Source organism: Anomaloglossus baeobatrachus, chromosome 2 (genome assembly GCF_048569485.1).
Source record: "Anomaloglossus baeobatrachus isolate aAnoBae1 chromosome 2, aAnoBae1.hap1, whole genome shotgun sequence".
Lineage (NCBI taxonomy): Eukaryota > Metazoa > Chordata > Amphibia > Anura > Aromobatidae > Anomaloglossus > Anomaloglossus baeobatrachus.
In genome coordinates, this window is record NC_134354.1 from 147,137,531 (window position 1) to 147,153,361 (window position 15,831).

The 15,831-nt window shown below is 45.2% G+C and overlaps 1 protein-coding gene across 9 annotated transcripts in view; it reads left to right on the forward strand.

The window, feature by feature from the left end:
• The window catches only part of MAP7D2 (MAP7 domain containing 2), a 185,484-nt gene that overhangs the window by 77,892 nt on the left and 91,761 nt on the right, over positions 1-15,831 (forward strand). For all 9 annotated transcript variants that reach the window (XM_075335423.1, XM_075335420.1, XM_075335419.1 and 6 more), the window contains exons 2-3: positions 14,648-14,725; positions 15,044-15,207. In XM_075335423.1, coding sequence (XP_075191538.1) covers positions 14,648-14,725; positions 15,044-15,207 — 242 coding nt within the window. The remainder of the gene's footprint in view (positions 1-14,647; positions 14,726-15,043; positions 15,208-15,831) is intronic.

Below are 15,831 nucleotides of genomic sequence, written 5' to 3' on the forward strand. Positions count from 1 at the left end.
AACCTATGTGGGGCTCATGTACAATTGAAACCAGAAGTTTACATACACTATCTAAAAAGACACATCTCCATATTGTTTTCACTATTTTATATGAAATCGGAAGAAACCTTTCCCGTTTTAGGTCAATTAGGATTACCAAAATTATTTACATTTACCAAATGCCAGAATAATGAGAGAGAATGTTTTAAGACACTTTATTACTTTCTGCAAAGTCAAACGTTTACATACATTTCATTAGTATTTGGTACCATTACCCTAAAACTGTATGACTTGGATGAAACATTTTGGATATTATACCACAAGCTTCTCACAATAGTACCTGCCTTTTCAGCTTTGCCCATAAATTTTCAATAGGATTGAGATCAGGGTTTTGTGATGGCCACTCCAAAACATTGACTGTGTTATCCTTAAGCCACTTTGTAACCAGTTTGGCAGTGGCTTCGGGTCATTGTCCATTTGGAAGACCCATTTCCGCCCAAGCTTTAAGTTTCTGGCTGATCTCTTGAGATGTTGCTTCAGTATTGCCACATAATCTTCTTTCCTCATGATACCATCTATTTTGTGAAGTCCACCTGTCCCTCCTGCAGCAAAACAACCCCACAACATGATGCTGCCAACCCCGTGTTTCTCAGTTGGATGGTGTCCTTAGGCTTCAAAGTTTCTCCCTTATTCCTCCTAATGTAATGATGGTCATTATGGCCAGACAGTTCAATTTTAGTTTTGTAAGACTACAGGACATGTCTCCATAAATTAAGGTCTTTGTTCCTGTGTGCATTTGCAAACATTAAACTGGCTTTTGTAGGTTTCTTTTGGAGTTATGGCTTCTTCCTGGCAGGGTGGCATTTCAGCCCATGTTGATACAGTAATCGTTTCACTGTGGATAATGACACAATCTTACCAACTTCCGCCAGCATCTTCATAAGGTCTTTTGCTTTTGTTCTTGTGCTGATATGTACATGTCTGACCAAAGCACGTTTATCTCTCATACACAGAGAGCGGTATGATGGCTGAACATTCCCACCTTGTTTGTACTTGCGTATAATTATTTGTACAGATGAATGAGGCACCATCAGGTATCTGAAAATTACACCCAAGGATGAACCAGATTTGTGCAAGTCCACAATTATCTTCCTGAGATCTTGGTGTGTGTTTCAGGTGTACATTAAAATACATCCACAGGTGTGTCTCTAACTCAGATGTTGACAATAAACCTATGAGAAGCTTCCAAAGACATGACATCATCATATGGGCTGTCCCATATCGTTTAAAGGCATAGTACTTTTAGTGTGGATAAACGTTTAACTTCGCAGAAAGTAATAAAAATGCCTTGAAATATTCTCTCTCTCCCTCTCCCCCCTCTCTCTCCCTCTCCCCCCCTCTCTCTCCCTCTCTCTCTTATTCTGGCATTTGGCAAATATAAATAATTTTGGTTCCTAATTCAGCTAAAACAGGAAAGGTTTATTCTGATTTCATGTCAGATGGTGAGAAATACAAGCAGATGTGTCTTTTTAGATAGTGTATGTAAACTTGTGGTTTCAACAGTATATAGGAGGTTATGGGGTCCTCATAAAGTATATGGAAGTCTATGTGGGCCTCTTAATGTACATAGGATGCTATTTAGATATCAATGTATATAGGAGGCTATGTGGGCCTCAAAATGCATATAAGAATCTTTGTGGGGGGTTCATGCTGCGTTTAGGAAGCTGTGTGTGTGTGGGGGCTCTTGCTATATTTAGGAGGCTGTGTGGGGGCTCATACTGTATATAGAAGGGCCATATGGAGGCTCATAGTGTATGTAAAGGGCTGTGTGTGGACTCATGCGGTACATGGGGGATGTCAGCATACTTAATTCTGCTCAATATTAAATTATTCAATTAATATAAAATAATTATAATTAATATGTTAATATTAATATTGAGCAGAATTTCAGCTTATTAGTTTGAACCTCCACACCAGTCAAGGTCTCTCATGTGGCCCCCTGGAAAAATGAATTCCCCACCCCTGCTGTAGACTGTAAGCCTGCAAGGGCAGGACCTGTTCCCTCTGCTCCAGTCTGTTATTGTTAGTTTATACATTGTATTTTGTAGGTAAACCCATTACACAGGTTTTCCAGTATGTAGAGATGTAGCCCAGTCTTCTATACGGCCAAAAAAGACAGGATGTGCCTTTTGTAATTGGTTTTAAGTAATTGAAGGGAACTTGACAAGGGTACATGTTGCCTGAAGCACGGGCAGCATGTATCAGGCACTGGCTGTATGATTTCAGTCAGGTATGTTTGACTCTGAAACCCTACAGCATTTCAAAGAAAGACATGCTTTAAAAGCTGATGGCCTGGTAGTACCAGGGACCAAGCCACACGTGTGACTAGTCAAAAAGGCCGGTCCTCCGCAGTTTGTCCCCACGTGTTGCCAATAACTGATGGGTCTCTCCCTATACGCACATGCAGGGGAGCAACTGGAGAGTAGCCCCTGGTGGACGTCCTTCTGGACCAGTTTCCCATGCTGTTTGGCCTCCAGCAGCTTTTAAAGTATGATTATGTCTGAATTGTTGCAGGGATTGAGTGAAATAAATATGGCTGAAATGATATAGCCTTGGTGTGATATATGCAGCCCAAGGCTTGGGCACCACGTCTCCTTTGTCAGGTTCCCTTTTTAAGACCTTTTCATTCGTCTCTATTGTGTGGTGCTTGTTTAGTGTCTGGTGTCTTTGTCGGTGGACGTTTGATGTGAGCACACAGTAACTGAGCCCTCATGATGCCGTGTGGCGCTCACAATCCTCTCGGTTTTAGTTTTTTCTTTTGTATGTGTGAGTAATAATTAAATTAACAATACATGTAAGGCGAGGAGAAGGATTTATAGTGGGAACGGCTTTACCTCACCAAACTGACTTCATGTTGTGTGAAAATCCTCCTCTACTTAGTCTGTCATGGCTAGTGAAGATGTAGGCACACGGCGAAGCCATGCTGAGCTAATAATGTAAATTATCGTACTAGGAGCCATTTTCTGCAGGATTGTTGCTGGACTCTAAATACCACAGCTGTCAACATGCTCTGCAACGCCGGCCATATTGTAATCCTATGGCAGGAGCTATGTGGGAGTTCTCGGAGTGGTTATATGCTTGTTATCGCCATGTGATGAGGATCACTGCCCGTTCTCCGGGAGCAGAAGGTATTTACATGGCGCTGCCAATCCATACATTGGTGACCAGCATTAGCACTATGAGCAGACTGTATGGAGGAGGCAAATGCTGAATTATCCGATGCTGAGCCAGCGAACAATACACATGCCCTGCTGACGTTACTACATCACATGCGCATTCTGTATTCACCCTGCAAAAAAAGAAAATGAAAAGGCAAAATCTGCTCCACATTCATGTGTAAAATGTTTTGGTTTTTTTTTTAATTTTAGACACATTATCACTACCTTATCTGTGTCTCTATTAGGCCTCTTTCACACGTCCGTGAAAATCACGCATGTTTTTCACGGACGTGTCAAAGGTGCGTATTGCCCTTCGTGAGCCGTGTTTATGGCACACATGTGTTATCCATGATAACACACGGAGAACGAGAACTTTCTGCTCACCTGTCCCTAGCGTTGCTGTCCGTGGTGCTGATCTTCGGTCTCCAGTCCTGCCGACTCCCCTCTGCTGTTGCTTCCGGTCGCAGTGAAGTGAATATGCAATGAGCATAATGAGCAGGGGTCGGAAGCAAGTGACAGCAGCGGCAGAGACAGCAGGGCTGGAGAAGGTGAGTAAAGTTTTGTTTATTTTTTTCCCAGAGACGTGTGTTTTCTCCAGTGTGTGTCACACGGAACACATCGTGTGACACCCGTGATGCCGGAGAAAAACGGACATGTCTACTTGTGGAGCACACGTATGCTCCACATGGACACACGCTCCATAGCAAAACACGCACGTGAGCGCAGACCCATTAATTTTAATGGGTCTACTTGTGCCCGTGTCTCCAGTGCTTGAGGAAACGGACCAAACGCGTACTGGAGACACTGACGTGTGAAAGAGGCCTTACACAGGTTGCGGTTGCCAGAGCAACAATTAGTGGCCCCAGCAGTATGCTAAGTATACCGAAGGCCCTGGGATATTTGAACCATTAGGGTCTGTTTACACAGCAAGATTATCATGAAGGAGGGTTCCTGGGAACACTTGTTTCCCGATAATCGTGCAGTGTAATCAGGCTGCCAATCGCCCGACAAACAAGCAAAACGTTTCTTCATTGGGTGAGATGATCTATTTTGCTGCACATAATATCATCGTTCTCGGTAGCAAATCATCCTGTTTATCTATTACAGATCCTTCAGTGCTCATCTGAACAGTCTGTCAGTGTAAACAGGATATTAAACACTCACTGATCAATAAATATTTACTGATCGGTGATCAATTAATCCTCCAAGTCAAGTTTACAACCTTTAAGGCCACTTCACACAGAACGAGATTGAGAACGAGATCGTTGCTACGTCACAGTTTCTGTGACGTAACAACGACTTTACTAGCAATCTCGTCATGTTTGACACGTACCAATGATCCACCCCCTGCTGTGAAATCGTTGGTCGATGCTGAACAGCTTGGGCCATTTTTGGCTCGTTGGAGTCCTGCTGGGCAGGATGGATCTGTATGTTTGACACCTACCTACGATTTCGTTAACGACTTAGATTAGAACTTTAGTGTGGCACGTAGGCGTTTAGTTGTGTCCCCGTTTCCGCGCCCCCTCTGCACCGATTGGTTGGCGCTGAGAACAATAGTGTGTTGTTGCATCACCGTTTCCGCGCCCACCTCTGTACCGATAGGTTAGCGCTGATAACAGTGCTACGTTCTGATTGGGTATCGCTTCATGCTTTGTTCCCTTTTGAGTCTTGGGATAGAACCTGTGCAGATGCAGCTTCGATCCGAAAAGCAAGCAAGCAACCGAGTACAAAGTATGAATGAATCAGGGTGGAGTCGCAGGTTCTATTCTCAAAGCAAAGCTCAAAAGAAGTGACAAAGGATGACGCGATACAAAAGTTACCTTTTAGGCCCACCCAATCAGAACGCAGTATTGGCCACCAATTGGAGCGGAGGGGTGTGGAAAAGGCGACGCCCGGCCGGCCGCCCAATCAGAACGCAGTATTGGCCACCAATCAGAGCGGAGGGGGTATGGAAAAGGCAACGCAAATGCACGCCTACATGGCTCACTGCGTTTCACTACGCCCCTAATCGAGATCGGAATCGTTACCACAGCTGTTTGTGTGACAGGATCCCGATGATTTACAAGATCGTTATACGGGTCGCATGCTCGTTCCTAAAGTCGGTGTGTGTGACACCTCACATACGATTTCACCAACGACTCAGCAACGATCCGGGAACTGTGACGTAGTAGCGATCTTGTTCACGATCTCGTTATGTGTGACTGGACCTTTAGTCTCCTGCACAGGGTTCCCACAGCCCCGAACCAGATATAGATATGTATCGTACATATTATAAAGAGGGGACTGCCACTACATGCTGAATGTAAATGTAGCACCCAGGGATATGGGGTACTCGGTTCCGGGCAGAGTCTCTATTGGGAATGTCATGATGGTGGCCGTTACCCGGTTCCGTGCCCTGAGCCCTTTTTGTAATGGGGATATTTACCGGGGAGAATAAAATAATGTTCACTTGTGACGCCAAGTGTAAGGAGCTGCCGCTGCACAATGTTTTTACTGGGGCTGATGATATTGGCAGCTAGAATGGTAGACCCTCCGCAAGTAGGGTTTTGCCCCAGAGGGTGTATGGTGCAGTGGGCGTCGGAAGAAGGGAGTCCACACAGGTGTTCAGTGCAACTGGTTTACTCACTGCTGAAGATGTTAACTGGTTGCCCGAGGCCGGCTGGTTTTGCCTCCAGGTCCCCTTCGTCCAAGTGCCAGTCTGGTTCTCTGGTACCTTCTTCCCCTGCACTTGTCTCTGATAAGTGGGTCCTCGTGGTATAGAACAACTGGGGGCCTGGGTACAATTGTATGGGGGGATTGCTGGGGAAAACTAGGATTACCTGGGTTTGTGTTGGTACCGGCACTGGGGTTCTGGGTCCCTAAGGGGGTAGACCCTGCATCCTTGTGGGGATGCAGAACCTTGTAGCACCCTGATTGTCTCAGGGGCGCTACACAAAAATGCCCAGTCCTTCTATACACTGACCTTAGGGGACAGTAGGGGCACCACTGCATAAGTTATGCTGTGCTACACTGTTTTTGTAACCCCCATTCACTTCTTTGGGTGTTTTGTAGAAAGAGCGTAGCTCGGTGGTTCTTTACATTATGTTTCAATATAGATGATGCCATTAAAAAATACAACTTTTGCTGCAAAAAGATGAATTTACAAACCCTCATACAACTAAGCCAGCGGAAAATTAAATTATGCCTCTTGGAAGTTTGAAGTGAGGAGCACAAGTGCCTCTGCCTCCGCCAGGCTTCCTGTTTGTCAGGGCTGTGGCCGTGCACGCCTAAAATTTAAAGTGAATCCGTCACCTTGTTTTTGCCACCTAATCTGAGAGCAGCATAATGCAGGCACAGAATCCCTGATTCCAGTGAAGTGTCACTTATTCGACTGCTTAGTATAGTGTTTGTTTTTTTTTTTAATAATCTGCTGATTAAACAATGATTTTATCATTAGAGGACTAGCCACCAGGTAGTCAAGCAAATTCATGAGCTCTGTATAACCCAGCCCCAACACTGATTGACAGTTTTCTGTGTACACTGTATATGGATGGAATGCTGCCAATCAGTTGTGTGAGCGGGGTTATACAGAACTTAGCATTCAAAATGACAGCAGGCAGCCCAGTTGATGACACATCACTGGAATCAGGGTCTCTGTCTACATTATGCTGCTCTCAGATGGGGGAGCAAAAACCTGTCAACAGATTCCCTTTTAACAGTTCAGGCCTGTAGCATGGCCTTGCCGATGGTCCAATCTGTACGTTCTCCCATGTATGAGAAAATGACAGTGGGACAAAATCTGGGCACAAGGTAACCTTTAAGAAACTAAAGGCCTCTCTCACATTAGTTAATGTTTGAGTCCACCATCAGGAGGACACTGAACAATGGTGAGCATAGCAGAATCACAATGAGAAAGCCACTGCTCTCAAAAGAGAACATTGCTGTCCATCTGCAGTTTCCTAAAGATCACCTGGACAAACCAAAAAGCTATTGGTACAATGTTTTGTGGAGGGATGCTTTTGGTTGGCAGTAGAGATGAGCGAACCTGAAAAGTAAAGTTCGGATGCTGTACGTATGCTAACCGCTCGCATGAGCATCGCTGTGCTCGGGTAGACTCGGTGCTCGGCCTAGTGCGAGACGCTTGCAGTGTTTGAACGGCTCGCAGTTTGGGTAACGAGCATGATCAGATGTAGTGTGCACTAAAAAAAAATAATGATGGGAAAAGTCCGCCCACCCTCCTCTGGAAGTATTTTGTCTATATGGCTGACTGCATGTGGGCGCAGAGCCGAAGTGCCGATCAGTGACTTCCAATGAAGTTCAGGTCCAGAGCAGAACTTATCTAGTGTTTGACTGAACCCGCCGAGCTCGAAGTTCAACAGGTCCGCTCATCTCTAGGTGGCAGAGTTAGCTGGTTATTAGGCCACAAGCAGTAAACCATAGAATTAAAAATCCTTCTGTCCTTAAAGGGGTATTCCCATTACCAGGATCCTATCCCTATATCTAGTAGGTGTAATAATAATATTAGCAAATACCTCCAATTAGATATGTAGTATAGTTCTCCTGATTCACAATGTCGCTTTCCTCATGTTCAGGGCATTGCAGGACCTTAGATATCCATGGTAACACTACGCATATATTATTATTCTATTATTATTTATTATTATAGCGCCATCAATTCCATGGCGCTTTACATGTGAAAGGGGTATACATAATAGGGACAAGTACAATAATCATGAACAATACAAGGCACAGACTGGTACAGGAGGATAGAGGTCCCTGCCCGCGAGGGCTCACAGTCTACAAGGGATAGATGAGGATACAGTTGGTGAGGGTAGAGCTGATTGTGCGGCGCTGTATCAGACTGAGGGTTACGGCAGGTTGTAGGCTTGTCGGAAGAGGTGGGTCATCAGGTTCCTTTTGAAGCTTGGCAAGGTAGGCGAGAGTCTGATGTGTTGTGGCAGAGCATTCCAGAGTATGGGGGAGGCACAGGCGAAATCTTGGATGCGATGGTGGGAAGAGGAGATGAGAGAGGAGTAGAGGAGGAGATCTTGTGAGGATCGGAGGTTACGTGCAGGTAAGTACCAGGAGACTAGGTCACAGATGTAGGGAGGAGACAGGTTGTGGATGGCTTTGTAGGTCATGGTTAGTGTTTTGAACTGGAGTCGTTGGGCAATGGGAAGCCAGTGAAGGGATTGGCAGAGAGGAGAGGTCGGGGAGTAGTGGGGGGACAGGTGGATTAGTTGGGCAGCATAGTTTAGAATAGATTGTAGGGGTGCGAGACTGTTAGAAGGGAGGCCACAGAGCAGGAGGTTGCAATAATCCAAACGGGAGATAATAAGGGCATGTATAGAGGCAGTTAGTTGCTCATGGTTGTAACCATAGATACTTAAGGTCCTGCATTGCCTTGTACATGAGGAAAGCGACAGTGAATAACAAGAACTATACTACATCTCTAATTGGAGGTATTTGCTATTATTATTATTATTATTATTATTATTACACCTACTACATAATGGGGTAGAATCTTGGGATGGAAATACCCCTTTAAGAATGGAGAGCATTTTGACCCCTTCATGACAAGCTCTGTACATGTACGGCGCAACTTGGATGCGGGTGTACTGAGCGGGCTCACCCAAACACGGCAGGTAATGGTTGTATATTACCGTCAGGACCTGCATCTAACAATCCGCCAGTGATTTGTCAACCTGTTCAATCCCGCAGTCAAACACTGACAGCATTTAACAAGTGTCAACATGTGGTCGCCTCATTCTAAGTGCCCATCAGCACATCTGTGACGTGATCATGGGTTGCTGATGGGTTGCTGTGACAACAGGGGGCTTGTCGTTACAGCGCTCCTTTGAAACCCTGCCTGTGGCCAGGCTATAAAGGAGACCGAGATTTTCACTATATGTGACCCGCAACACACATCCGTTTAATTTGTACGTGTGCGGTACGTATTTGCACGTACCGGAGACACGTACACACGGAGACCCATGTTATTCAATGGTAGATGGCACACACACGTAAAATCACACGGAACGTGGGTCCGTGTGGTAAGTACGTGTGTGCGCTTTTCTACCCGGATGACATGTCCGTTTTTGGCCGGCAGCACGCAGGCACGGACCCGCTTTAGTCTATGGGTCCGTGCCTGCACGGACCGCACACGGAGTATCTCCGTGTTCAGCACGTTTCGTGCGTTTTTACACTAGCGATCTTATTTATTTATTTTTTTTAAATTAAATTCAGTATACTTATCTTTTTTTCTGCTGTTCTCAGTCATACTTACATTGGCGCTCGGTTTTTTTCTTCCCCCGGCTCATACCGCTCCCCGATCACCACCACGGCGAAGAACAACTGTGCAGAGAATACGCGGCAACAATTACTTTGAATTTGCCGGCCGCTCATTAATCAATCTCGTATTCCCTGCTTTCCCCACCCACAGACGCCTGTGATTGGTTGCAGTCAGACACGCCCCCATGCTGAGTGACAGCTGTCTCACTGCACCCAATCACAGCAGCCAGTGGGCGTGTCTATACTGTGCAGTAAAATAAATAAATAAATCATTAAAAAAAACGGCGTGCGGTCCCCCCAATTTTAATACCAGCCAGATAAAGCCATACGGCTGAAGGCTGGTATTCTCAGGATGGGGAGCCCCACGTTATGGGGAGCCCCCAAGCCTAACAATATCAGTCAGCAGCCGCCCAGAATTGCCGCATACATTATATGCGACATTTCTGGGACTGTACCCGGCTCTTCCCGATTTGCCCTGGTGCATTGGCAAATCGGGGTAATAAGGAGTTATTGGCAGCCCATAGCTGCCAATAAGTCCTAGATTAATCATGTCAGGCGTCTCCTCGAGATACCTTCCATGATTAATCTGTAAATTACAGTAAATAAACACACACACCCGAACAATCCTTTATTAGAAAAAAAAACACAAACACATTCCCTGGTTCACCAAATTAATCAGCCCCAAAAAGCCCTCCATGTCCGGCGTAATCCAGGATAGTCCAGCGTCGCTTCCAGCTCTGCTGCATGAAGGTGACCGGAGCTGCAGAAGACACCGCCGCTCCTGTCAGCGTCACACAGCAACTGAGGTGAGTAGCGCGATCAGCTGAGCTGGCACTGAGGTTACTCGCGGCCAACGCTGAATACAGCTGATCGCGCTATTCCCTTCATTAGCTGCGTGGAGCTGACAGGAGCGGCGGTGTCTTCTGCAGGGCCAGTCACCTTCATGCAGCAGAGGTGGAAGCGACGCTGGACCATCCTGGATTACGCCGGACATGGAGGGCTTTTTCGGGCTTATAAAATTGGTGAACAAGGCAATTTGTTAGTGGTTTTTTGTCTAATAAAGGATTTTTCGTATGTGTGTGTTTATTTACTGTAATTTACAGATTAATCATGGAAGGTATCTCGGGGAGACGCCTGACATGATTAATCTAGGACTTATTGGCAGCTATGGGCTGCCAATAACTCCTTATTACCCCGATTTGCCAACGCACCAGGGCAAATCGGGAAGAGCCGGGTACAGTCCCAGAACTGTCGCATATAATGTATGCGGCAATTCTGGGCGGCTGCTGACTGATATTGTTAGGCTGGGGGGCTTCCCATAACGTGGGGCTCCCCATCCTGAGAATACCAGCCTTCAGCCGTATGGCTTTATCTGGCTGGTATTAAAATTGGGGGGGACCGCACGCCGTTTTTTTAAATTATTTATTTATTTTACTGCACAGTATAGACACGCCCACCGGCTGCTGTGATTGGGTGCAGTGAGACAGCTGTCACTCAGCGTGGGGGGCGTGTCTGACTGCAACCAATCATAGGCGCCGGTGGGCGGGGAAAGCAGGGAATACGAGATTGATTAATGAGCGGCCGGCATATTCAAAGTAATTGTTGCCGCGTAGTCTCTGCACAGCTGTTCCTCGCCGCGCTGGTGATCGGGGAGCGGTAAGTATGAGAGAGGGCTGCTCACTTCAGTCACTCGGGGGATTAGCGGTCACTGGTGAATCCTTCACAGGTGACCACTAATCAGTACGCGTCACACAGACAGAGCCGCGGCATGACAATGAAGTTGGGTGAAGTTCACCCTAGTTCATTCTCATCGCGCAACTCTGTCTGCTGTCAGCCGACATTTATCAACGACATTGTGCAACACACAAACGGACATTCCACACGGACATTCCACGTACACATACACGGGCATTATACACACAAACACGGACATTTTACACGTGCACACGGCTCGACTACGCCATCACACGGATGCCATACGTACCGGAGAAACGCCCCAAAAAAACGGAACACTGACCCGAAAAACGGACCGTAAGACACGTACGTTTTTTTTGCGGAAGTGTGTTTTAGGCCTGTAGCAGTGCTGTGTCATTGCCGTATATAGCACAAGCCATCAGACGATCACGATCACAGGTTATACTTCTCTAAGGGGACTATTTATTTAAAAACAGTGAAAAGTAAAAAAGAAAAATGAACGTTCAAATAACCCCCCTTTTTGAAAATAAAGATGACAAAAAAAATACACATATGTGGTATCTCCGTGTTCAGAAAAGTCTGATCTATCAAAATGTAAAAATAATTAAGCCAATAAAAATTCAAGAACCCCAAAATGACATTTTTTTTTGGGGGGGGGGGGGGGGGTGTTTGCTGCAATACCACAAAAAATGCTGTAAAAAGCGATCAAAACATCATAAATAGCTGAAAATGGTGTTAAAACGAAGCCATCACCCAATTCCATTGATTGAAGCAATTGACATGTTACAGTTCTTGAAAAATGGCGACACAACCCCCACATTTTTTTTTCTTTGCAAACTTCTGGGGGTTTTTTATCACCACAAAAATAATTAACAAACTGGACATGTTTGGTATTGTCGTAATCGTACTGATGAGGAGAATCATATTGCAAGGTCATATATAACACAAACTGGAAGCCATAAAAACAGTTTAAAAAAAAAATGTCAGAATTGTGAGGTTTTTTTCTACAATTTCTTTTCACTTGGAGTTTGTTTCCCGTTTTCCAGTGCGCTGTATGGTATAACTCGTTCCTCAAGAAACAAACCCTCATATGTCTATGTGGACTGAAAACGAATCGTAAAAATGTCTCTGAACTAGAAAAAAATCTTTGCAAACACTCGTAAAGACTAGGTAAATCTAAAGGTGGCTTTACACACTGCAACATCGCAAACGACATCGCTGTAACGTCACCGGTTTTGTGACGTAATAGCGACCTCCCCAGCGACATTGCAGTGTGTGAAACACATCAGCGACCTGGCCCCTGCTGTGAAATCGTTCAGGACCATTCTTTGGTCCTTTGTTTCCCGCTGTGCAGCATGATCGCTAGAAAGTCTCAGTGTGTAAAGGGGACTTAAATGTGCAGGCAGCAGGAGCCGGCTTCTGCGGACACTGGTAACCACGATAAACATCGGGTAACCAAGAAGCCCTGTCCTTGGTTACCCGATATTTACCTTCGTTACCAGCCTCCGCTGCTCTCACTGTCAGTGCCGGCTCCTGCTCCTTGCACGTGTAGCAGAGTACACATCGGGCAATTAACCCGATGTGTGCTGTAACTAGGAGAGCAGGGAGCCAGCGCTAAACAGTGTGCGCTGCTCCCTGCTCTCTGCACGTGTAGCTGCGTGCGCTGGTAACAAAGGTAAATATCGGGTTGGTTACCCGATATTTACCTTAGTTACCAAGCGCAGCATCGCTTCAGTGCGTCGCTGCTGGCTGGGGGCTGGTCACTGGTTGCTGGTGACAGCTCACCAGCAACCCGTGTAGCGATGCTCCAGCGATCCCTGCCAGGTCAGGTTGCTGGTGGGATCGCTGGAGCGTCGCTTAGTGTGACATCTCACCAGCGACCTCCTAGTAACTTACCAGCGATCCCTATCAGGTTGTATCGTTGTTGGGATCGCTGGTAAGTTGTTTAGTGTGACGGTACCTTAAGAGCATAGGTAACAAAATAATACAACACAATACTATTGTTTATTTTATAAAAACTGTCTGATAATTGATTTCACCAAACTACATGTTATATAGAACACACTGAACACTTTTATTTTAGTCTGTTTATAGGGGAATTGCAAAGAAAATCATTACAGTACACCAAATTAGTGCTTCAAAGCTTTCAGAGGGTCATTAATTTGGGGATCTTTTAGCATGCAGTTTTCAGATGCATCCACATATGGAAGGTAATATTACATTTTGGATTTGTTGTTAGGCTATGTGCGCACGTTACGTTGCGTTGCGTAAATTCATGCAGTTACGCTGCGCTTTGTAGCGCAGCGTAACTGCATGCGTCCTGCGTCCCCTGCACAATCTATGGAGATTGTGCAGGGGCCGTGCGCACGTGGCATATTACAACGCAGCGCTTCGGCTGCTGCCGAAGCGCTGCGTAAAAAGAAGTGACATGTCACTTCTTCCGTGCGCTTTGCCGGCAGCTCCTGCTCTGTCTATGGCAGGAGCTGCAGGCAGAGCGCACATTGTCGCCGGCACCATGCGCTTCAGAACGGAGCTTTTCAGCTGCGCTCTGAAGCGCAGCTTATACGGTGCTGGGCTAGTACGCAACATGCGCACATACCCTAAGAGTGCGCGGGGATCTTCACCTCTGTGACTACACGTAGGGCAGGAATGTGGTCGGCTGACATGCTTTACTTTCATTTTATGTACTTGAGTTTATTTCTGTCTGTTGGAGATAGGTATGCTGACTATTTAGAAACTGTGATCATTTCTTCTTCTTTCCCAAGCGTGCAATTCAAGATTTTTGTAAGGTTTTGAAATATTTGCACATAATAAATATATAATAACTATCCTCAAGCCACCCACAGCTGTCCTGTGGGTGTTTTTTATTGTTGTTGTTTTGTTTTGTTTTTGTTTTTTTATTTGGAATAGCGCTTTAAAGGGCACCTGTCAGGTCCAATATGCACCCAGAAACAAGAGCAGTTCTGGGTGCATATCTCTAATCCCTGCCTAACTGTCCATGCATCTGGTAACATAGATAAAGGGATTTTTAGAAAAAGTATTTCTAAAGATCTTTTTTCGTATGCTAATGAGCGAGGGCACTAGTCCCCTGGGCGTTGCTTCCCTTGCTAGTCAGCCCCATTAGCCTGTTAGTACGCCCCTGTGGGTGTGGTAACATGCTAATGAATGCACAGTGTCAGAGGATGATCTCACTCACCTCTCCTTTGCCATGGCCACCCGACGCTGGATTTTGGCTCAGTGAGCATGAGCCCGGACTTTCGGTCATGCACATTACTTCAGTTTGAAGCCGGGACGCGTACATCCGGGCTTCATAGTGCACATGACTGGTCTGTCAGTGGCTTATTCCGCTGTTCCCATTGAGAACACATACACAAGTAATTATAAATATATATTAAAAAAAATGTAAAAAAAAAACCCAAACCATACTTAATATTGACATAATAATGGATGACTGTAAATAATAAATCCTATGTCTTCTTTTCAAGGCATGGATAGTCTTTTCAAGACTGATGAAAGGCTGAGGCTAGCCAAAGAAAGACGAGAAGAAAGAGAGAAATGTCTTGGTAAGTTTCTTTTTTTTCAATACTTGGATCTAGTCTGTATCTAATTTTCGTAATGTAGTGTTGGTCGGGACGTTATCAGTGTAATGATTATTATGATGAAAGGATTGGCCAGTTTATCGTTATTGTAGCACATGTGTTGGACATTGTTTTGTGGCCATTACTAAAATCTAAGTATTACAGGTTCTCGCCTGGCTGCACAGCTCTGCTATTATCAAGCATATACTGTATTTTCTGTTCCAGTGCAGATATTGGCATTATGTAGTGCATGGTTTATCTCCGCTTTATATTGTAATGTATAATCACGTTTTATATTTGCAGCTGTCAGAGAACAACAAATTTTGGAAAAAGAAAGAAGAGCGAAACTACAGTATGAGAAACAAATAGAAGAGCGGTGGAAGAAGCTGGAGGAGCAGCGTGTGAGAGAGGATCAGAAGCGGGCGGCGGTAGAAGAGAAGAGGAAGCTTAAAATAAGAGAGGAAGAAGTAAGAAACTATCCTCATAAAGTAATTTTTACAATTGGGCAGTATTAAGGTCAGACGGCAGAATAAATCTTGGCTAAGTCACAGCCACATATTGCGGAGTTGACCCGGTGTGTTTGTCTGCATAGCGGGTAAGTGTAGGAGCTGCCTGCTATTTAAATTGGTCCATAAATCTGTACAAGCAAGCATATTGGATCATTGTCACTGGGTCAGCATCCCTTCTTCCTATGGACAAAAAATAAGTTTGCCTGAGCATAGCCTCATGGATAGCAGTCCAATGTCATTAGGGTATGGCACAACGCATTTTCAACCTTCACAGTCTCCATGCTTTGCCACTCTCACTCATTATTTACAGGACTTCTTTAAGTGAAAAGATACACAATTTTTTTAAAAAATAATTACAATTCATTATGTTAAAAAAAACCTTAAAGAGGTTGTCCACTACTTTTGCATTGATGGACTATCCTAGCCGGGGTCCGACACCACGGGGCAGCAGCGGCTTTCTACGCTGTTATAGGTGTAGTACCTGCACACAATACAGTCAACAATACCATTGCTTATATTTATCTTTTAACTGAAGGTATTGCCTTCTTGCGCTTTGGTTCTTCTCCAGTGCTTCTGCCGGGT